The sequence below is a fragment of the Spermophilus citellus genome, assembly GCF_964194105.1.
Source record: "Spermophilus citellus genome assembly, chromosome: 11".
Lineage (NCBI taxonomy): Eukaryota > Metazoa > Chordata > Mammalia > Rodentia > Sciuridae > Spermophilus > Spermophilus citellus.
Window position 1 is genome coordinate 73,531,032 of NC_138192.1, and position 23,816 is coordinate 73,554,847.

General features: G+C 36.5%; 3 protein-coding genes across 3 annotated transcripts in view; 2 read left to right on the top strand and 1 right to left on the bottom strand.

Annotated features, from left to right (window-relative positions):
* Positions 1 to 5,828, bottom strand: part of CFAP210 (cilia and flagella associated protein 210) — a gene marked incomplete at both ends in the record, with an annotated part of 46,445 nt that extends 40,617 nt beyond the window's left edge. The window contains one exon of the mRNA XM_081262091.1: positions 5,780 to 5,828. Within this exon, the coding sequence (XP_081118217.1) occupies positions 5,780 to 5,828 (49 nt within the window). The remainder of the gene's footprint in view (positions 1 to 5,779) is intronic.
* Positions 5,829 to 8,529: 2,701 nt separating this feature from the next.
* Positions 8,530 to 14,220, top strand: PHOSPHO2 (phosphatase, orphan 2). The gene is made up of 2 exons (XM_081262090.1): positions 8,530 to 8,668; positions 11,241 to 14,220. Exon 2 carries the CDS (start codon positions 11,267 to 11,269, stop codon positions 11,990 to 11,992), a length of 726 nt encoding a protein of 241 aa, XP_081118216.1. The 5' UTR covers positions 8,530 to 8,668; positions 11,241 to 11,266; the 3' UTR covers positions 11,993 to 14,220.
* The window catches only part of LOC308631131 (kelch-like protein 23), a 41,766-nt gene continuing 26,481 nt past the window's right edge, over positions 8,532 to 23,816 (top strand). The window contains exons 1-2 of the mRNA XM_081262088.1: positions 8,532 to 8,668; positions 14,234 to 14,353. The gene's annotated coding sequence lies outside the window, so the exon portion shown is untranslated. The remainder of the gene's footprint in view (positions 8,669 to 14,233; positions 14,354 to 23,816) is intronic.

The following is a 23,816-nucleotide window of genomic DNA, read 5'->3' on the forward strand; positions in this document are numbered from 1 at the left end:
TTCTCAGAAATTTCTATAATTGACATAATACCTGAATATTATTTTAAATATTTGATTTATTCTGGTTATCTTAAGAACAGCTGTGAAAAAAAACGTTTTAAAGCCAAAAGACAAAGATTTGAGTGTTTGCTTGGTCATGTCCTAATTGTGTAAACTTGGCAAGCCATTTAACTTCTTCCAACCTTGGTATCCTCATCTTTAAAGTTCAGATCAATAATACCTATCCCAGTAGATTGTTACAAAAGCATTTCAAAGTTAACCATGTAGAATTTAAAAATGGATAATTTGGGGATGTTCATCTTTTGGGGTTGCAGTCATTGTGATGGCTCTATGCAACCTGTTCCCCACTGAGCAGCAGCAGTACAATCTGGAGAATTGACTACAGTCCTGGGGTGAATCTGATCAGTTTAAGAATACTTGCCCCCTCCCTTGCCAATAACTACTGCACTAATAAGCAAAGAAACAGGACAAGAGTTTCATTTGTGATTTTTCAATAAGTTCTTTCTTGTTCTGGGAGTGATACCCAAGAAGACTTTCAAGCTGAATATGAATAAGCAAGGTAGGTAGATAGCGAGCCGGTGACCACAAGATGAACTAGTTTTAGATGAAGCTGTCAGTGTGAACTGTAAAGAAGAAACAAAGAAAGAACTTATGGCAATTTCATTATGCTGCTATCAACCCAACCAGAAATCTGATTTGCTGTTATGTAAGTCAATGAATTTCCTTATTTTTTTTTAAATTATTGACTGGGTATTCTGTTATAGGAATTTAAAAAAACATCCTAAATGATATGGTGGAGCATATTAACAGCTCTCCTCAGAGAAATACTCCTACCCTTTTTTATTAACAACCAAACTTACTCAAGAGTGAGTTAAAGCAAAATAGGGATTCAGTAAGGGGTATTAGGAAACCTGTTAAATCTTCTAGAGAGCCAGAATTACCCTTGGAAGAAATACATGCAAAATATCACAAAAACCTTATCAATGAGGCTCCAGTGAAGGCTCGTGGTAACTGGCACTGGGTAGACAATTTGACTTGCCCAATTTACAACTTTCCCACTGATTATCAAATACCTGAACCTTTACCACTGTTGCCTCTGAAACTTTTGCTGGCATTCTCTTCAGAAAACTAAACATGCTATTTGTTTGCTTTATACTGCTGTTTTCATAATACAAATCTGACATATGCAAAACTTAGTATTAGCCTCATGCCTGAAGCCTAGCTTCATGGGAGTCTGAAAATTGAATTCTGCCTTCTATCTTAAGGCAGTAGGGCTTATAAAGAAAGAAATTCACCCAAAACAGAAAAAGGCATTTGAATAACAATGGGTAGGTCAGATCTAATGAAGGTAATAGTAGGAAAGAGTGTGGATTCTAGAGTCAGACTACCTGGACTTTTTCTGAACATACCATATAATAATTACATGACTCTAGATAAGATTATTTCACCGTTATGAATCTGTTTCTTTAATTGCAAAATGGCATTATTAACAGGACCTACTTTGTAAGGTTGGTTTGGTGATTAAATAAAGTAAAGTTAGGCATGTGTATTATATATATCTGGAATTTAGAATAGTGTTTGGTACACAATATGTTCTTAATAAATATTTACTATTTCATTTTTACAATTTTTAGGGACATAACAAAGCAGAAGTAAGAAAATCATGTGATCTTTCTCTCCAGACCGAGAGAAAAATTCTGAAAGAAAAACTGCCGGAATCATGGGCTGGGGTTGTAGCTCAGTGGTGGAGCGTTTCCCTAGCACATGTGAGGCACTGGGTTCAATCCTCAGCACCAAATGAAAATAAATAAAATAAAGGTATTGTGTCTCTCTACAACTAAAAAAAATTTTTTTAAATCCTGACAGAATCAGTCATCACAGGGTTTGAAAAAATGCTTATGAGAGTGGGAAATTGGCTGCTAAAGTAAAGTGAGTTTAGAATGATGGGTACTATCTTGACTGCTACAGATCAAGCCTCTGCATGCAGAATAAAGTCAATTTAAACTAAGAAATGGCCCAGTGTTTTAGATAAATTTATACCTGAATTTTCAGGTATATGAACCAAAATATTGTTTGGTTTTAACTAATTATTCACTTTCAACCAAAAAATTATGATCAAAGTGTTCTTAGAGCTTTATAACAAATTTCTTTTTGGTGGGGGAGGGTACTGAAGAGTGAACTCAGGGACACTCAATCACTGAGCCACATCCCCAGCCCTATTTTATATTTTATTTAGAGACAGGGTCTCACTGAGTTGCTTAGCGCCTTGCTATTGCTGAGGCTGGCTTTGAACTCTCCTGCCTCAGCCTCCCAAGCCACTGGGATTATAGGCATGCACCACTTTGACCAGCTACAAATTTCTTTTGTTTTGCCTAAAGTGGCTCAACTTGGTTTATGCTACTTGCAATCAGAGGTTAACCAAACTATGATTTCCAAGTTAAATCAACTGTCTTAATTAATATCTTGTTAGGACATGTCAACATCTGGTTCTGACCCAAGAATCATTCTAATTCTTTGTTTGCTTGTTTTTATTTTTTAATATTTTAGTTGTCAATGGACATTTATTTTATTTTAAACATTGTGCTAAGAATCAAACCCAGGGCTGGGGATGTGGCTCAAGCGGTAGCACGCTTGCCTGGCATGCGTGCGGCCCAGGTTCGATCCTCAGCACCACATACAAACAAAGATGTTGTGTCTGCCGAGAACTAAAAATAAATAAATAAATATTAAAAAAAACTCAAAAAAAAAAAAAAAAAAGAATCAAACCCAGTGCCTCACACACACTAGGCAAGTGCTCTACCACTGAGCCACAACCCCAGCCCCTGTTTAGTTGTTTTTACTTGACATGTAATAAATATACATATTTATGGGTCACAGTGTCATGTTGTCATCTAATTCTTTTAAAATGTGAAATAAAATGAAGAAAATTTAATTTACCAAAATTACAAAGAGGCTCGGTAGAGCAGACAGCCCATACTAGCAGAAGCTATTGCCTACAGAGTAAAGTGTACTTTGTCAGTGGTGGCAGGAAAGCAGAATGTCAGAAAGCTGTGTAGCGCACAATGTGATCTCAGCTCTTTGACATCTCTTCAGTAAAATAATTGGATTCATATGTTTAATTAAGGTAGATATTTTCATGGACTTTAATGTAGGAAAAGAACAGAGAGAATAACCACAAAAGTAGAAACAGGGCTGTCACCTATAAAGAAATAGAATCTGCAGAAGGCTTGGAAAAGCTTTTTGCTATCTTGGGCCACTGAAGATAGGTCAAGTTCATTAATTCATATGTATATGGATGGATGAAGAGAGAGAGAGAGTTTTTTTCAGTGCTGAGGATGGAAATTTGGTGTGTATGCATATGTATGTGTGTGTTCCTAGGATCAAATCCAGGGCCTTATGCATAATAGTGTTCTACTACTGAGCTATATCCCTAGCCCTCTCCTATATTTTTAAGGATCAGGAAAGCCCTGTTTAATATCAGAGCTACAGATGATTTAAAATAAACCAACTTTAATCAGTGAATTAAAGTGGATATAAGTTTACTTCTCTGAAGGCAATCTCATTTCCAAGATTCATTCCTCACAGTGGCTCTCATTCAGTTTCAGAAGAGTTTTTTTTTGTTTGTTTGTTTGTTTGTTTTTAAGAAAGGTTAGCATAGGCAAGGCAGGCCACAGTTGAAGTATGGGACAAGAGAGACAGAGACAGATGGACAGAGGGAACACTCAAGCATTCAAGAGGGACAAAAGTAGTGGCAAGTGACCTAAAGGTATCTAAAATCAGTTCATGTGCCTGGTATTATTGATGCATCTTCCAAAGATTATCAATATTTTATTGATAAATATATATACATTTATATTTATTGTTGCCATTGTTGAATGTAACATTCAGTGGATTTTTGTCTAGTCATAAGATTGTGCAACTATCAACACAAAATAGTTCCAGACCATTTTCATCATCCCAGAAAAAAACTGTACCCATTAGCAGTCACTTCCCATAAACCCCCCTCCTCACAGTCCCTGGCAATCATTTATCTACCTTTTGTTTCTATGGATTTGTCTATTTCAGACATTTCATATACAAGGAATCAAACGATATGTGGCCTTTTGAGTCTGTTTGTTTTTACGTGTCATTCATGTTGTATGGATTTCCACAATTCCTTTCAAGGTACACCTAAGGACCTCCCACTAGGCCCTACATCACTGATTTTTTTTTTAAGACAGGGTCTCCTATGTTGTCCAGGCTGGCTTCAAACTCAGGACCTTCTGCCTAAAGCTTCTCAGTAGCTGGAATCACACGCTAGTGCCACCATAAGTGGTTTAGGCCCTACCTCTTAAAGACCAAGTCTTTAGCATATGGACCTTTGGGTGGCAGTACCCACATTTAAGCCATAGCACCAAGGAATTCCTAGGCATGTCAAATAATAACAGTTATCTGTGAAATGGGTTTTAATGGGAGTCAAATCATGTTCTTCCCCCTCCAAAAGCTGCTAAATCAATGGTTTTCACTGTTATTGTTCTGTTTTTCTAAGATACCATGGGATTGGGAGAAAAATATAGGCCTAAGGCAAATTACTATCCCAAATACTTCCCTGTTGTTACCAAGATTCTGCTGTTTTTCTTGTACACACACTGCTGGGATTATTATTAGTCAATTTCCAGAGTTCTAAAAAGTTGATATTGACTATTTTTTTCAGAGTTCTTGTTGATTTTTTGGAAGGGAGAATTTTTAGGAATCTTTATTCCATCATTCTGGCTAATGCACCCCACTAATTTTTCATATAATTATTTGTTTTACTTAAATTGTATATGAATTCCTATCCTACTGTACCCTTCCCAAATGGAGATGATAATTTAGCTGAGGCTCATATGGAAAGTTCTGGGTCATTTGTTATAAAACATTTAACACTTAGTAAGCAAACTAAGTTGTTTAGTGCAGTACTGCATATATAGCACATACAGGAAAGTGAATATGTGGGCATAAGTGTGCTTGTCAATACTTGCCACATGGTAGCCTCTCTCTCCTTTTACATGGCACAACTCTGCTACTAATTCATAAGATGTCCACTGCACAAATACTGGGCGGGGTCCACTGGTGAGAGAACGAATGCATCAAGTGCAGGGGGGCTAATGCTACAGAAGCTCAGTCAATGACATGAAGAAAGTTCAAATACTCAAGATTCTAGTTGTTACCATGACAAGAATATTATATAAGAATTTACAGATTTTTTTTTTTCCAATACTGAGGGCTGAACCCAGGGAGTCTTTACCACTGAGTTACATGTCCAGCCCCTTATATTTCTTATTTGGAAACAGGGGCTTGCTAAGTTACTGAGGCTGGCCTCAAACTTGTTATCCTCCTGCCTCAGTCACCCAAGCTGCTGGCATTATAGGTGTGTGCCACCACGCCCAGCTGGAGATTTACAAATTTAAGAAACCGTTGTAGTTAAAATTGATCAATACTTATTTAGAAGCCCACTTTTCTATTTCGATTACAAAGTCAAAACTTTATAACAGGTCATTGAGTTACAACATCTTAAGTAGCATTATTATAATTATTGTTTTTTACACTTTATCAAATCATTTGACTTAGGGAGAGATTTTAGAGTGGAGGGAGGTAATAGAGACGTTTCGTTCAAGAGACTGTAGTAAAGACCTTTCAGCTGGTTTGTAGCAGAGTCTAAGGAGGTCATTGATATTTCCCAAAGATATTCCTATTCATTCAATGAATACCGAAGCTTAAGCTCCCAGGAGTTCAGCAGGAAAGGGCCAGGTTAGCTCACCTGTGCTTTCCCTCGCCTGTCCAGCGCGCCGCCCAAACCGCACTAGCATCTCTAACTAGTAGCACACCCCGCGCCCAAACCCGGATAGGAGACCAGCGCAGAGTAGACTCCTGCCTACGGAGGGTTTCCCTGACCACTTGGTTGCTTAGCAACGCTACCGGAAGTGACGCACACTGTCGCCGAGGAACCGGGAACGCACCCTAGTAGGAGGTGAGGCTGGGGATCTGAGGCTGCGCCTGCGCGGAAAGCGGAGGTCGGGCGGGTGAGTGGGCGGCCCTAGCGGCCAGGCGCCGGGGCGAGGTCGGAGGACCGGACCCGCGGGAGCCGCGCGGACGCCAGAAGGGCTGCTGGCTGCTGACTCCCGGCGTGGGTCAGTGAGGAGACCCGGGCCCCGGCCCCGCCTGCTGCTCCCATCCCCACCTGGTGCGCGCCTCTCGGGGGTCGACCCCGAAGTGGTCCCGACGCCTTCGTTCGGGGTGGACCCAGCAGGTGTGTGAGTGCGAGGCCTGGGCTCGGTGTGTGTGGCCCACAGACCTCCTCGCGGGTGGAATGTGAAGGGAAAGCCCTCCCTTAACTCTCAAACCCAGGGATTAATTGACACAAAAGCTATATTTAAATGATTTGATTTCTGAGGTATTGATCAGGGCTAGGTGGGGCTAAGTTTTTTTTTTTTTTTTAATAGGACTATTAAAATCTGGATGTTTTCCCCAAAACATTCATGTTTGGACCTTTAAGCTATTTTGAACCGCCTCGTAACTAAATGATAGTAAATTGAATGTATTTTGAAGACCAGTCAGATCTCTATAACGACACAAAAATCGGTGAAGAGTGAGTGTGCGCTCTTGGTTTGAAAAGATCCTTCTCAAACACCTTGATGTACAGATGATTTCATTACTAATTAGTTGCCTGCGACACGTATACATTAGGCATCAAACTGAAGTTACTCAAAATGAAAGCACCTAAGATTTTTAATAGGTAAATTTCTAACACTTAGTTGTGCTATTTTTCTTCAGGTTTTCTATCAGATGTTCCACTGTAATAATGCTGGTAAGTATGGAAAGATTAATAAAATATTTATATTAATCGTAATGCTAACAAAATGTTGTGCATATACAACACTGATAGTTTTGGGGAGAGCATAGCTTAAAACTCATCAAGAACTGGGAAGGGTGGGAGATTTGACCCTGTTTGCAGGCTAAAAACAGCCTGTCACAGTTTTGTACAACACCCAAGAATCCTAGGTCCGAGATGAATGAATTACAGCAGTAGCCAGAATATCAGCAATTTTTCCTCAGTTCCCCCAAGCTAGAGTGTTGTGAAGCAGGCCAGAGTCATGTGGATGTGGAGTGAGCATCACAGGACAGGAACTCTGAGTTGAGGGAACTCAAATCTTTTTTTTTTTTTTTTTTTTAATGGACAGCAGACTTGTCTTTCAAGGCTGCAACTGTTCAAACATCCTCTAGACAGTAGTCCAGAGCAATGGACTGTGACTGCATTGCTTTTAAGATGTGCAAAATCATCAGAGATCATGGGGTATTGAGTCCCAACAAAAATTCTGTAGAGTTTTAACAAAAAGTATTGACTCTCATAAGATTTGATGTTAGAAATTTGCCAGTTTGATATGGTCAGATATTATTGACACAAGGTTGCAACTCTAACCTGTACATCTTCACAAACAAGTTGATCTAGAGTTAGTTATTTGTTGTTCTTAGCCTCTCTTATTTTTTTGTTGTGAATTTAAGAAGATACCATTTGCACAGAGTTTAAGTTATTCTGGGGAATTTTTTTTTTTTACATGATTAATGTGGAAGGTAGAAACTGCAGTTGAACTACTCATCAAGACCCTACTGCTGTGCACAAGAACATTTCTTTTTTTAAAAAACAAAAAGGGATTATAGTGTAAACACTATTTTGTGAACTGAACATCATAGCTTTTACTGGTTGAATAAATATTCCTTTAGATTGCTATCAGACACATACTTGATTTAATCAATCCCCAATTCTTGAATGTCTGTGTAGTTTCCAGTTTTCATTGTTATAAAAAGCACATAGGATGTCATTACCTTTTGGAAACATTGCAGACATACCTCACAGATGCTGCTTGTGGGGAATAGTTAACTGTTTTTGGAATTTTAACAAATAGGTTTCAAATAGATTTACATTCTTAAAACTAAATCTTTGTGCACTTAATCTTTTGGAGTTATTTTTATTTTGAGTACATCACTAAATCTCTGAATGTTTTTTTTTTTTTTTTAAAGAGAGAGTGAGAGAGGGGAGAGAGAGACAGAGAGAATTTTTAATATTTATTTTTTTTTTTTAGTTCTCGGCGGACACAACATCTTTGTTGGTATGTGGTGCTGAGGATCGAACCCGGGTCGCACGCATGCCAGGCGAGTGCGCTACCGCTTGAGCCACATCCCCAGCCCCATCTCTGAATGTTTACTGAAAGTGAAATGTGATATTTCTTTATTGCTTAATGAGTAAAAAATACTGCAACATGGAAATCTCAATTGGCTTAACACTTGGGATTTTATCCAATGGATAAAATATTTTTCCATATACCTTTCCCTGTTTTGTATTTATTTAAGGTTATTTGTGTATTCAAAGGGTTTTATCCTGTTGCCAAAAAAAAAAAAATGCTTTTCTGATACAAGAAAAACAGCATAATTAGAAAATACAACTTTTAAAATACTTTTATTAATTGTAGGAGTTAAGCGGTTTCCATTTCTGTGCTCCAAATCAGAAGACTTTTTTCCCTGCATACAGTATAGGAGAAATGTTTAAAAACAATTGGCAACTGACTGGTGTTTAGAACTGAAGATTGTCATGACTGTTTAACCTAAACTCTATGCTGAAGTAAGATTAATTGTATTGGAAATACTAATTTGGGTAAGTATTTTTTCTTTCTTTCTTTCTTTTTTTTTTTTTTGTGGTGCTGGGGATTGAACCCAGGGCCTTGTGCATGCAAGGCAGGTACTCTACCTACTGAGCTATATCCCCAGTCTCAAGTATTTTTAGTAAAGGTATCTGTTGAATGGTGAAAGAAAAAAGATCTAAAATTAAGAAAAATATATTCCTAGGTCAGCATTAAAGCCACATTAACTTCAATGTTATGATATTTTGAGTCTAACAGTTCAGAAATGTCAGTAATTTATTATATACTAAATATAGGCTCGAGGCAGTTTTCAACCAACAATAAGTTACATTAGTTTTTTTTTTTTTTTTTAATACGAGCTGGGAATCAAACCCAGACCTTCATACATGCTAGCCAAGTGCTTTACTTCTGAGCTTCACCCCGAACCCTAGAAAATTTTTTAAAATTACAAATGCCAAATGCTCATAATAATGTTTAATCTAAAATGTGCTTATAGTACTAATGTGATCATCAACTATGCCTTATTACTATTTATTACATTGGTTCTATGGAACAGTGAATTCTTCACTTAAATCTCTGGGAGCCAGTAACAGAAACCTGGATTAAGCATTTATAATACAAGGATCCAGAGTGTTAGCATATTGTGTACCATCTAAATTCATACAATAGGATTTTCTAACTTTGAGAGAAAGAATACTTTCTCATGTGTGCTTCAAGAGCTCTGTTCTGTCTTTACTACATATCTTTTGTAATAAACCAGAAAATGCACGTGGTTAAATGGTATGTTTCCCATTTTTAATTGATTTCTTCTTTTTCTTATTGGTGGAGTTCTACACTTTTTTTTTTTTTTTAGGATTTCTTGCTAAAATCTCAGGATGGTTATAAATTGGATCACAAATGTGGTATTATAATTAGTGTGTATTTTGAGACTAATGAATATTTTTCTATAATTAAACATGTTTTTAACCAAGATAACCTACTTTGTCATTTTTTTTAAGTTATAAATGGATGCAATATCTTTTTTTATTTAGTTTTTATGTGATACTGGGGATCCAACCCAAGGCCTCACACATGCTAGGCAAGCACTCTGCCACTGAGCTACAACCTTAGCCCCTGTATTTTATTTTTAAAGTAATGTATACTTTTTACTATTCTGTTTCTTTGACACTGGAGTGTTGTACTTAAAAGCAAAAACCTTGGAATTAAGCTGAGTCCAAAATTTCAGTTCTAATACTCAGCTACTTTTAAGTTTCAGTTTATATTTTTAGGATGAGGATAATAATAATTTTTACTTAATAATATGTAAAAATTAAATGTGATGATTGATGATTGTAAGTCCCCAGTCCCATGCCTTGCATCTAATGGTTACTCAAAAATATTTGCCAATCTTTTTTTCTTTTTGTTTGCACACACAAGTTCTAGCCTTCCCTGGGTATTCTATATAATTGCTAACTTTTTTCACATGATAACATTCATTTATACTGTCTGTTGACCTGCTTAATTTTCCCTTTTCTCTTGTGATTTATAATTAATGGTTTTCATTATTATTTTTCTTTCTTTCTTTCTTCTTTTTTTTTTTGTTTTTGTTTTTGTTTTTGTATTGGGGATTGAACTCAGAAGCACTCAATCACTGAGCTACATCCCCAGTTTTTTTTTCTTTTTTTGTATTTTATTTAGAGACAGAGGTCTCACTGAGTTGCTCCTCCTGTGTCAGCCTCCTCAGCCACTGGAATTACAGGCATGCACCATCTCGCCCAGCTGTTTTTGTTGTTTTCTAATTAGAAACAATGAAAATAGAGACTAATTTGTTCCATCACAAGTAGTGTTATTACTCAAGTACATTCAGAATATTTGGCCCTCAAAGCTGAACTATCTAAAGAAGATGTAAATTAATGTGAAAACTACTAACAAGAATTATTCTTGTTTGGAAGGATTGAATTGACCTCCATTTCTCAAGTAATTCTTTTAGAATTTTCATGATAACATTAAGCAGTCACCTAGTTATAACATTGGCATTTAGAAATTAATTTCAGCTAAATACCTTTTTAAAAAATTATTTTACATTTTACAGGATTACATGCTATGTTAAATTTGTTCAGAATTTTAGTTACTAAAATTATATGGAGAATCCATATTATTTATGACCTGTTATTTAATGTGAGGATTACTGAAAATATAATAAGGTAATAAAATAAGTATGACTGATAATTTAAAGATAGTAAGGATGATTCACTTGACTTTTCTTCTGTCTTATAACTTTTATAAATTTGACTATAAGAGATTACTTCATAAATTTCCTTTCTGGATAGCTCTGTAGTTTCATTCTGAGTGTTCAAAGAATCATCCCCACAGAAACACGATAATACTGAGTATCATTTCTAGATATTTTGTTTTCAATTCACTTAAAATACTCAAATATGGCCTGTGCCTCTTAGGAAAAAGTGATTAAGTGGTGATCTTAATATGCTTAATCACTTGTTCATATTCCTTGTTTAGCAGATTAATAGTTACTTAGGCTTTAAAATTAGTTTAATAGCCAGTATGCAAACACAGTATGTTTAGGGAATCATATTTCTTCTTTTTCAGGGTAACCCAAATCTATTTCTGGAACCATGAAAATTTTGTTGGTGTTTGACTTTGACAATACAATCATAGATGACAATAGTGACACCTGGATTGTGCAATGTGCTCCAGACAAAAAACTTCCTATTGAACTACAAGATTCTTATCAAAAAGGATTTTGGACAGAATTTATGGGCAGAATCTTTAAGTATTTGGGAGATGAAGGTGTAAGAGAAAATGAAATGAAAACAACAATGACATCAATACCTTTCACTCCAGGGATGGTGGAACTTTTCAACTTTATAAGAAAGAATAAGGATAAATTTGACTGCATCATTATTTCAGATTCAAATTCAGTCTTCATAGACTGGGTTTTAGAAGCTGCCAATTTTCATGATATATTTGCTAAAGTGTTTACAAATCCAGCAGCTTTTGATAGCAATGGTCATCTCACTGTGGAAAATTATCATGCTCATTCTTGTAATAGGTGCCCAAAGAATCTTTGCAAAAATGTAGTTTTGGTAGAATTTGTAGAAAAACAGTTACAACAGGGAGTGAATTATACACAAATTGTGTATATAGGTGATGGTGGGAATGATGTCTGTCCAGTAACCTTTTTAAAGAAGAATGATGTTGCCATGCCACGGAAAGGATATACTTTACAGAAAACTCTTTCCAGAATGTCTCAAAATCTTGAACCTATGGAATCTTCTATTGTAGTTTGGTCTTCAGGTGTTGAAATAATTTCTTATTTACAATTTCTAATAAAGGAGTAATATACCAACAATTGAAATGTGTATTAGTTAAGATTAGGTTCATCAGCATAAAACTAAGACCCTTAACACTAGTGGCTTAAAAGAAAAAAGAAAAAAATTCCTCTCTCTCTTCAAAGAAGTCCAGAAGTATTTCAAGGCTGCAGTGTTGCTCTACCAAGCACTTGGCTTTCAACTCATTAGGTTGTGTAAGCTCCAACACTCACAGCAACATTCTGGCTAGCAAGAAAGAGGGCAGTGAGAAGGTTACACAGCTCCTGGTTTAAGGGAATTTCCCAGAATTGTACCCAAGATGTCTTTTAAATACCATTGATGAAAACTTAGTCATAATACCCCACCTAACTGCAAGGAAATGGCAAATACAGCTTTCCAGGTGGTCATGTGTATAGGAAAAATTGGAAAAAAGAGAAGTACAGAATTGAGGTAGGTAAAACCAGTGGTCTATGCCAAAGGTATAGTTGGATTGTGTTTTTTAATTTATTCCTAGAGAGAGTGGCCAAATTTTCTTAAGATAATTATTTTCAAAAGTATATCCAGTAGTTTCAGATCTTAAAAGTAAGCCTGATGCCTTCCCCTGCCACCCCCGGTTATTTATTCATATAAGAAAAAGAGGCTTTCAGCTGGGCACAGTGGCACATTGCCTGTAATCCCAGCAGCTTAAGAGGCTGAAGCAGGAGGATTGCAAATTCAAAGCCAGCTTCAACAGTTTAGGACCTAAGCAATTTACCAAGACCCTGTATCAGGGCTGAGATTGAGTGCTTGCCTCACACATATGAGGCACTGGGTTTGAAACTCAGCACCACATCAAAATAAATAAAATAAAGGTATTGTGTCCATCTACAACTAAAAAAAAAAAAAAAAAAAGGTGCCCCACACCCCCGCTGGGGATGTGGCTCAGTGGTTAAGCACCCCTGGTTCAATCTCTGGTACCAAAAACAATAATAATAAGAGGCTCTCTCAAATCAGTGTATTTTAAAGATAGAGATGCTGGGTCTGGGGATGTGGCTTAGTGGTAGACACTTCCCTAACACAGAAGGCCATGGGTTCAATTCCCAGCACCATTAAAAAAAAAGTGGGGAGACTGGGGTTGTGGCTCAGCAGTAGAGCGCTTGCCTCACATATGTGAGGCACTGGATTTGATCCTCAGCACCACATAAAAATAAATAAACAAAGGTATTGTGTCCATCTACAACTTAAAAAATATATTTTTAAAAAAATAGATGCTGGGCTGGGGATGTGGCTCAAGCGGTAGCGCACTCACCTGGCATGCGCCCGGGGTGTTGGGTTCGAGCCTCAACACCACATAAAAATAAAATAAAGATGTTGTGTCCACCAAAAACTAAAAAATAAATATTAAAAAAAATGGATGCAGTATTTATTGTCCAAGTTCTCATCAACTTTATTTCTTTTTGAAATAAAATACATATTAATGTCCTTCAATTATCTTAAGTTTATGTCTTAGCATCATAGACAATAACTAGTATGTTGGGTTTAATCAGTGTGTTATTTCTATTTGGCAATGTAGTTCTTTTTTTTTTTAATAGGGGGAGTACCGGGGATTGAATTTAGGGGCACTTGACCACTAAGCCATATCCCCAGCCCTATTTTGTATTTTATTTAGAGACAGGCTCTTACTGAGTTGCTGAGTGCCTTGCTTTTGCTGAGGCTGGCTTTGAACTCACAATTCTCCTGTCTCATCCTCCCAAGCTGCTGGGATTACAGGTGTGCACCACTGCGCCTGGTGGCAATGAAGTTTTGATCAATAAAATAAGTAATTTGTAGGACTATTCAACATTTAAGAGACTTTAATATAGGGATATTAGCAAAATATCAACTAATATAGAAATTTTTACAAATCTGTTCTAATTTCTAAACTCATGTTTTAGCCATAAATACTCAGTATGTAATAATATTAAGATTTTCTTTTCCAAATTATGTGAAGCTCCAGAAATATAAATATTCAGTATAATTTAGTGAGGAAAAATTGATACTCTGCAATCTTTTTTAAGTTAAAAGGTAGATCTTTGTTTTGCTTTAATAGGTTAGATTATATTGAAACACATCTATTCTTATAAATTACATTTGTGTATGCTCAGACCACTAACATTAAAAATTATAGAACTAAAAAAAATTAGATTTTTGGACTAGGACTGTAGCTCAATAATGCTTGCCTAGTATGTGGAAGGTCCTGGGTTAAATCCCTCCCTGTACCACAAAAATACATAAAATAAGTTTCATTTACAGTAATGGTCGGCCAAGTGATTTTCTGCTGAGCATAAAAGCTGACACTTGAACAAATGTCAAAAACATCTGATTAAAGACTACAGAGAGCTGACAACAATGAAGAATTTCTAAGAAACTTTGGTAAGTAGACTGTTTTCCCTGTAAATTGCCCTATCTGTAAGTGGTAGCTGAGGCATTAAGGGGTTATGTTGATACTTCATGAGACCAGAGGAAGAGACACTGAAGTATGTCCGCATTGGTAAAGCTTTTCCCTCACTTTGAGTCAGGGGAAAAGGAGTAAGAATGATCCAGAAGTAAATATACCTTTAAAGGGATGGCTTTAAATACTCTGTCTCTGAAATTGGATTGAATCTAAGATTTTTAGAGTTCCCAGGTGCCTGGCAAAAGCAAATCTAAATTTACTTCTTACGAGGACTAGGTATAGAAGACTCTTAAGCTAATCCCTGTCATTTGGTATTCCTTGTGTGTGTGTGATCTATGGCTTGTTTCAAATAAATAAAATAACATGAAGATGACGGTGTATACATGATTGTGTATAAGTGATTACATCAAATGCTCATGCCCATCTTAAGAGCAAACTGGCATGTTGGAGCTGGCTGCTGGAAGAAGCCACATGGCCAGCAAGTGAGGGTGGTCTCTAGCCCTGATTCCAGTATTCTGCAAGGAACCAAATGCTGCCAGCTATGATTTTTGAAGTGAACCTGCTCCAATGGAGCTTCAACTGAGACCAGCTAACACTATGACTGTAACCTTAGACCATGAAGCAGAGGATCTTGCAATTAAGACATTAAATTTATAGAAATATTGTTATGCAGCAGAAAGAAACTAACATACTAGTCCTCAAAATAAATGTGACCAGGCACGTGGCACACACCTGTAATCCCAGAACCTTGGGAGGCCGAGGCAGGAAGATCCCAAGTTCAAGTACAGCCTTGCTAACTTAACAACTCACTAAGAAACTTAGCGAGACCCTTCTCAAAAATAAAAAGGGGACTGAGGTTGTGGCTCAGTGATTAAGAGTGCTCACTCAGCATGCACAAGGCACTGGATTCGATCCTCAGTGCCAGATAAATAGTGTGTCCACCTAAAAAGAACTAAAAAAGAAATACTTTAAATAAATAAAATAAAAAGGGCTTGAAATGTAGTTCAGTGGTAAAGTTCCTCTGGGTTCAATTCTCAGTACTCCAAAAATAAATAGATCTGTGAAGTTTTGCAAGCACATTATAGGGTACACAATAAAAGTAGCCACACAAAGAGACATGAGTGAAAACCAGCAGAAATTGTTTTTTAAACACATCTGCAGGACCTCCAGATATTGGAGTCCTCAGAGACAAACTCCTGAGAATTTTGACAAAGAATTGAAAATTATATTAAAAACAAAATGGAAATACTAGAAATAAAAATCAGAATTTTAATGAATAGATCTGACAGCAGAGCAGGCAATAGTGAAAAAGAATTGGTGAATAAACACAAGTTAGAAGAAAATAGAATGATGCAAAGAGGGACAAAACAATGAAAATACAGAAGAAAAATGTTGTAAAAAGATCTAATATAGGAAAGAAGTGTCCCAGGGGAGAAGAATATAGTTTGTAAGATAATGACAGAACTTCACAAAATTGATGAAAGACATCAAACTAGTTTTAAGAACTAATATCAACTGGACATAATAGTGGTAGACACCTGTATTCCCAGCTATTAGGTGAGACTGAGGCAAGAGGATCTCTGGAGCCCAGAAGTTCAAGGCCACCCTGAGCAATATAGCTGGAAAAAAGAAAGAACCTATGAACCCCTAAACAGGATAAATAAAATGAAAACCAAATACGGGTATGTATAGCTCAGTGGTAGAATGCATGCTTAATGTGCACAAGGCCCAGGATTTAGTCCCCAGCACCAAAAAAAAAAAAAAGAAATCACATTATAAAACTGCTGTTGTAGCTCAGCGGTAGAGTGCTCGCCTAGCATGTGCAAGGCCCTGGGTTTGATCCTCAGCACCACATAAAAATACATAAACAAAATGAAGGTATTGTGTCCAACTAAAACTAAAAATAAATAAATGTTTTTAAAAACCTGCTGATTAACAAAAATGGAAAGAGTATAAAGCAGCCAAAAATAAATATTACATTAAAAGAAGCAACAATGAAAATAATAGCTGGTCATTATTTTTTAAAATGCTTCATTGACTTCAACAGTGACCAATTTCAACTTCATCTAGGCTTGGAGTTTTCTTTGTTGGAAGGTTTTTAACCATATTTGAATTTTTTTATTAAATGAAGGACTATTCAAGTTATATCTCTTGAGTGAGCTTTGGTAATTTGTGACTGTATAAGTTATCTATTGCTGCATAATGAATTACCTCAGAACTTAATAGCTTTAACTTGCCCTGGTGGCTCATGCTTCCCAGCTACCTGGGAGGCTGAGACAGGAGGATCGCTTGAATGTAGCCCTGGGCAACAACTCAAGACCCTTTCTTCTTGTCTGTCTGTGACAAATCTCTCTCTGACTTTTTTTTTTTTTTTTTAAGAAATTCAGCTGGAATAATTGGGAAATCTTCAGACAGAATTTTTTTAAGCGAACAGAATTTTTTTTTTTTTAGAGAGAGTGAGAGAGGAGAGAGAGAGAGAGAGAGAGGATTTTTACTATTTATTTTTTTTTTAGTTCTCGGCGGACACAACATCTTTGTTGGTATGTGGTGCTGAGGATCGAACCCGGGCCGCACGCATGCCAGGCAAGCGCGCTACCGCTTGAGCCACATCCCCAGCCCCTCTCTGACTTTTCTTATGATGACACTTGTGATTACATTTAGGGCCTACCTAGACCATCCAGGATGAGGAAAAAAAATGTTCTAAGTTGTCCTCAATTTAATTACAAGGACCAGAGGATAAAGGGGAGGAGTGCTGGGTAAGGTTAATTAGTTAATAGCTACCGTCCATAAACAACAAAAGTCCGCTTCTCAGTTCTGAATGTATATTAAAACCTTACTTCAAATACCATCAGGACCTCCTAGGTGCCAGCCACCACATCCTGTTACAACACCAGCTAATCCAGAAGCAATAATTACTTCTGTGGACTGCCCATCTACCCCAAAACATTCCTCACTTTGTGTTATCCCACTCCTTTTAGCAATAGCAAGACAGATTAGATATAAACAACTTACATTTTCCTTCCCCAAAGTTTTGTTATAAAAATGTTCTTAGAATTAAGTCCAGTAGACATTTTCCAACTGCTTTCTAGCCTGGCTGCTGGAAGTTGGGGAAACTTGTCCCAGGATCTGGTCCTTTTTCTGACTAGCATAATAATGGCTTGTTAAACCCATTTACTTAGAGATTCCTTTGGTCTCAAGAATTTTGATGTAACAAGGGTAATCTCCCCATTTTAATAGGCTTAATCACATCTGGAAATACCCATTTTTCTTTTCAAGGCAACATTTACAAGTCCTATGGATTAGCCCTGATATATTTGGGTAGGGGAGTATTATTTAATTTACTACAAGTAAAGAAGGCATTGGCACATATTTAATGATATTTAAAATGTTTGACAATCACTATAGGTACAAACCAATAAAATCAGAAGCACCAGCCAATAAGAATGGATGCTAAAGAGCCTTTGTTTGAAAAGAAACTCTATACCTTACATATGCCAGCACCTAACACCTTGCACACACACACTGTAAAGTGAATAAATGCTAGTTTATTGAGGTCCAACATTTTTATTATTATTATTATTATTATTATTATTATTATTATTATTATTATTTTAGTGTTGGGGATTGAATCCAGGGCCTCACATAAGTTCTCTACCACTGAACTATACCCCCAATCCAAGGTCCAACTTCATTTCATTTGTTTCCTATTTTTAAATGTCAGGGCATGTTCTTTGCTCACTTATCAGTAGGGTCTTGTGTTCTGCTTATCTATTTGAATACTTCATATATGGAGCATAGTAACATTGCTATATTTGTGACAAACAGTATTTGCATTGTACAGAAGTTTTAAATTTACTCTTTTCCTGCTGAAGTTTTGGGAACTTTAGTCTATAATATACACTGACAATAAACGTCACAGGAAAAAGAACACAAATTTTATTACATGTCTAAGGCATGGGAATATGAGACTCAAACAGGAAAGATGACTTAACTCATGGAGATTTTTTTAAATTATTTGTTTATTTGGTTCTGGGATTGAACCTAGGGCCTTTTACATGCGAGGCAAATTGTAGAACCTTCATTCCTGGTAATAATACTAGGTCCCATTTAAGCAGTTTATTTCTGTATCTAATTAGTCTCCTTTAGTGATCAGTGCATAGTAGTTGGGGTAAGTTATTCTGTGGCAGGTATTAAACCAGGATCTCAGAAACAAAATTTATTAAACCATTACAGATGTTAGCCAGAAAGAAATGACCACTCATGGGACACGTTCCCAAAGCTTCCAGCAGTGAAGCTAGGTAGCAGTTGGAAAAATGTCCATCAGATCTAAAAAGCTGGAGTATCTTATGAAAATTTGGAGACTGGATGGTTTAAGTTTTTTGACATCAAACCTCCTTCAGCTGTAGAAGCAACCTTGCCTCTCTAAGCAGGATACCATGGCATTTATGTGGTCTTAATAGGATCTAAATCAAGGTTTTAAAATACAATCAAGAATATAAAATGCTCTTTTGTTTTTCTCAGCCTGTATCTTGTTGCTACATTAAACTTTGGGAGACGGAGGTTGGCAAAGGAAAACAGGTTTATTCAAAGCCAACCTTGTTCCCACAAGGATAGAGACTTGAGGGTATGAATAGCTTTTATAGGAGGAGAGGGGTCCAGTGGGACAAATGACAGAATATATACATATGTAGATTTAGTGCTAGTCAAAAGTAGGCCACAATTTCAGTTTTTTTGGCACCTGCCTGAGCCAGGATGCAACTTTTCAGTTTCCATTCTCAGCAAGGGGAAACTCCGGATGCAGAAAAGTAGTTACCAGAAAGTTGGGATGCAACTTTTAATTTCAAAGGGGCTCTGTTACAGTATGGTGAATGACTTAATACAGACTTTCTCAACTTCGGTATTATAGACATTTTGGACCAGATAATTTCTTTTTTTCAGGGGAGAGTTCTTGTGCGTTGCAGGATATTTAACATTTTTGACCTCTGTTCACTAGATATCAATGGTAGCTATTCTCACTCCAATTGTAACAACCTTCAGTGGTTAAAGTTCATACCTTTCTTTATTGTTGTGCTGAGGATCCAACCCAGGACTTCAAATATGCAAGGCAAGTGAACCACTTAACTGCATTCCCAGCTCTTAGTCTACATCTTTATTTGTAGATCATGTGAAGATATAGCAATCACATGCTAAATTATGTACTAAATAATGGCTTCTGTTAAAGGCACAGATCAGAACATTTTTCTCTGAAATTTTAAGTTTCTTATCACCAATTCTATAGCCTTGTAACAACATAGAAATATGTTTAATAAATATTTTGATGCCTAACTCAATCACCTACTTCTTGTGTTAGATACATAGTTTCATTTCCTACCCAAGTATTAAATGTGTATTGTGGCACATATCTATTAGCTTAAATCTGACACTAAACATCTTTTTTTTTTTTAATATTTTTTAGTTGTCAACGGACCTTTGTTTTATTTATTTATTTATTTATTTATTTATTTATTTATTTATTTTTAAAGATTTATCTTTTAGTTGTAGTTGGACACCTTTATTTATTTATTTATTTTTATGTAGTACTGGGAATTGAACCCAGGGCCTTGCATGTGCTAGGCAAGTGCTCTACCACTGAGCCACAACCCCAGCCCACGTTTTATTTATTTATACGTGGTGCTGAGAATCAAACTCAGTGCCTTACACATGCTAGGCAAGCACGCTACCACTGAGCCACCACCCCAGCCCCCTAAAGGGTCTTTTATAGTGTAACCTATAATTACATCTCTAGTCCACTTTTTTAAAAGTGCCATCTCAGACATGCTTGCATATTCATTTGTTTTTAAAACATATACATTTTAATCTCTTGCTTGAAATTAGCTCTCAGGAAGAGTTAGAGATTCTCTTTGCTGTCTCATAAGCTGCTTTAATGGACAGGTGGTATTGATAGGGCAAATGCAGGCAAGCACTGAATGGGGTACAGTGGCTTCGCTAAGTGTTGTTTTTTTTTTTTTTTAAGAATTTTAATATTTATTTTTTTAGTTTTCTGAGGACACAACATCTTTGTTTTTTGTATGTGGTGCTGAGGATCAAACCTGGGCCGCACGCATGCCAGGCGAGCGCACTACCACTTGAGTCACATTCCCAGCCCCTTTGCTAAGTGTTTAAGTGGGATTCGAATTTATAGCAACTTCCCTGATTAATATCAGATATATTTTTTCCCAGAACATGGTTTAGTCTTTTACTGACCTAATGCTTCCATAGCACATTTTCAGATGAGACCAGTTGTAAGGATATATATATGATTTATATATGTACAATAATTAATTGACTGTTTCACTTAATACCCTCTAGTTTGTGCACTCTGTTAGATTCCTTTTTAGATAGAGAATATAGTACCTGTATAGTAGACAGATTTCAAATGTGCTCTGAAAGGGATATATCCGGGGCCAAAAGCTATTGTACTTGTTTGTGTTATACAAAGTGAATTCTCTGTTATGATGATTCATATGGAAATATTAATGTGGATGTTTGCCATGATAGAAATTTTTAGAAACTCCCATTGTTTATGGAATAAGTTACTTAGCAAAAATCTAGTTTCTCTTTTATATTTAAATGATGGATGTTCAATCACATATGTACACAACTAGCAAGAAAAACTCAAAATTAAGCTAAATTCTGATTGCCACATAAAATTTTATAACCAGTACAGCTGGAAACCTTGCTGGTTCACATTTCTCTACCACTCTACAGTCATTACTCTGGATTTTGTTACCTACCCAAATCACATTTTTTTTCACAACCAGTCCAAACAATAAGTTATTATCCTCAGTTCAACACAAAAGTTTATTCTTTGAGGCATCTATTGAAAACTTGGCCCCTTTACATTTAGCTAGAAAATATCCTATTATACAAATTTTGGTGCTAAAAATACTTCAATCACAAAATACTTTTTAGGTATCTACTATGTGTCATTAACAAAATAATAACTGATGAATAATAAGGAGTGGAGAACTATATCTTTTACAAAGAAAGATACAATTTACAATTAGAATGAAGAGGTGGGATGTGTATGTAGTAATACATAAAAGAAGATATGCTTCCTCTTAGTAAGCAGCATAAACAAAAGTACTTAGGTTGGGCTGGGGGTATAGCTCAATGATAGGGTACTTGCCTAGCACAGGCAAGGCCATGGGTAGGATTTCCAAGACTATTAAAAAGAAATCACAGCTCCCATGGAGTTTACATTCTCATAGGAGAAGTCACATAATAAAATGACAAATAAGCAAAATATACAATACTTTGATGATAAAAAGTAATATGGTTTAGAATAAAGCAGAAAAGGAGATCAGGGAATAACAAATGGTAGTAGGGAAATTATTTCAAATAGGTTTGTAAAAGAAGACCTCACTGGGACGTAACATTGAACAAAAACCTGACATCAGTGATTGAACTTGTCAAAAGAACAGTTTAGACAAAATGAAATAGCTAATAGCTAGGGGTGGGCATCCAGGAGATGACTGTAAGTACTATGGTTTTTAATGAATGAGATAGGAAATCTTTAAAGAGTTTTAATCTCTGCCTTATTTGAGAGTATCAGTCTGTTATGCCATGGTTTGAATGTACTCTCCAAAAATGTTAAAACTTAAAGGCCAAATTTATGAGTTGATGGTATTGGGAAGTAGAGTCTTTGGGCATTAATTAGGATTTTAGGTAAGGCTGTCAGGAAGGAGCCCCCCTGATGGCATTGGTAGCTTTATAAGAAGTGAAAGAGAGACCTGTGTTGATGTTCACTTGCTCTGTTTTGCCCTGTGATGCCTCTAACATGGTGCAGCAGTGAAGCCCTTAGCATATGTCCACACTCTTGGACTTCCCAGTTCCTAGAACCAGGAGTTGAATGAACCAATTCTATTATTTATAAATTATTCAGTCTATGGTATTCAGTTATGATAATAGAAAATAGACTAAGAAGACATTTGATTTGTTTGATCCAGTGCTCTTAATTTTATTTTTCTAGTTGGAAGTTTTGGATTTCTCTTGCTTGAAATTTAAAGAGTCCCATTTATTATCCTTCTGTCTCTTACTAATTTTATCTGGAATTTGGTATATGTATACAAACATACATATTATATATATATATATTCTCAAGTGAACTGTTATCTTTTAAATGACCATCCCTCCAAATAGTAAGGGGTAATAGGCTATTTCCTGTTTTGAGACTAGATCAGTGTTCTTTCAAGTATTTTTTCACAAGTATCCCCAAAGTAACCTCAAAAAACAATGTACTCCCACATTTTCAGAGTGATATTAAATTTTTTTCATTTAAGTTTACATATTTGCCAAGATTATAATTTCTAATGTGATAATGACATTCTAATAGACTACTAAATAATGCTTTTAAATCTGTTTAGTAACAAACTGAGCAAAGCAATTTGGACCTTGAGAGCTTGTTTGGAGGTTCTAGCAGGGGAGCGCAGCTACTCGTATACCCTTGACCGAAGACCGGTCCTCCTCTATCGGGGAAGGTCGTCCTCTTCGACCGAGCGCGCAGCTTCGGGAGGGACGCACATGGAGCGGTGAGGGAGGAAGGGGACACCCGCCTAGCCAGCCAGATCAGCCGAATCAACCCTGGCGATCAATGGGGTGACAGATGTCGCAGCCAGATCGCCCTCACATCCTGAGCAAAGCAATTTGAAATCCACTATCCCTCATTTAAAAACACATACACAGGCTCTTTAAAACAGGAAAAATTTAGGGTTGGGGATATAGCTCAATTGGTAGAGTGCTTGCCTCATATGCACAAAACCCTGGGTTCAATCCAGCACCACCAAAAAAATAAATAAATAAATAAATAACAGGAAAATTTTTATTTCATTCTTTTTCTTGAGATCTTATTATCAACCTGCTTGTTCCAAAGAAGGTTGTCCTACTAAAAATACAGGCAGTTCTCACTTACAGTAGTGGAAGTCCATAAAATAACCATGTAAGTTGAAAATGTGCAAAGCAATCTTAATAATGGGGAAAATTATGATTATACTGTCACCTTTAGATTTTTTTATCAGAATATTAAAAACTGTTACTGTCTCTTACTTAGTGCACTATAATTTAAAATATTGGAATCATTGAAAATTAAAATGTTATATTTCTTTGTAAAAAACTTATCAAGGGGCTGGGGATGTGGCTCGGGGCTGGGGATGTGGCTCAAGCGGTAGCGCGCTTGCCTGGCATGTGTGCGGCCCGGGTTTGATCCTCAGCACCATATACAAACAAAGATGTTGTGTCGGCCGATAACTAAAAAATAAATATTAAAAAAATTCTCTCTCTCTCTCTCTCTCTCTCTCTTTAAAAAAAAAAAAGACTTATCAAGAGTAGTTTAAACAGGGCTGGGGATGTGGCTCAAGCGGTAGCGAGCTCGCTTGGCATGCGTGCGGCCCGGGTTCGATCCTC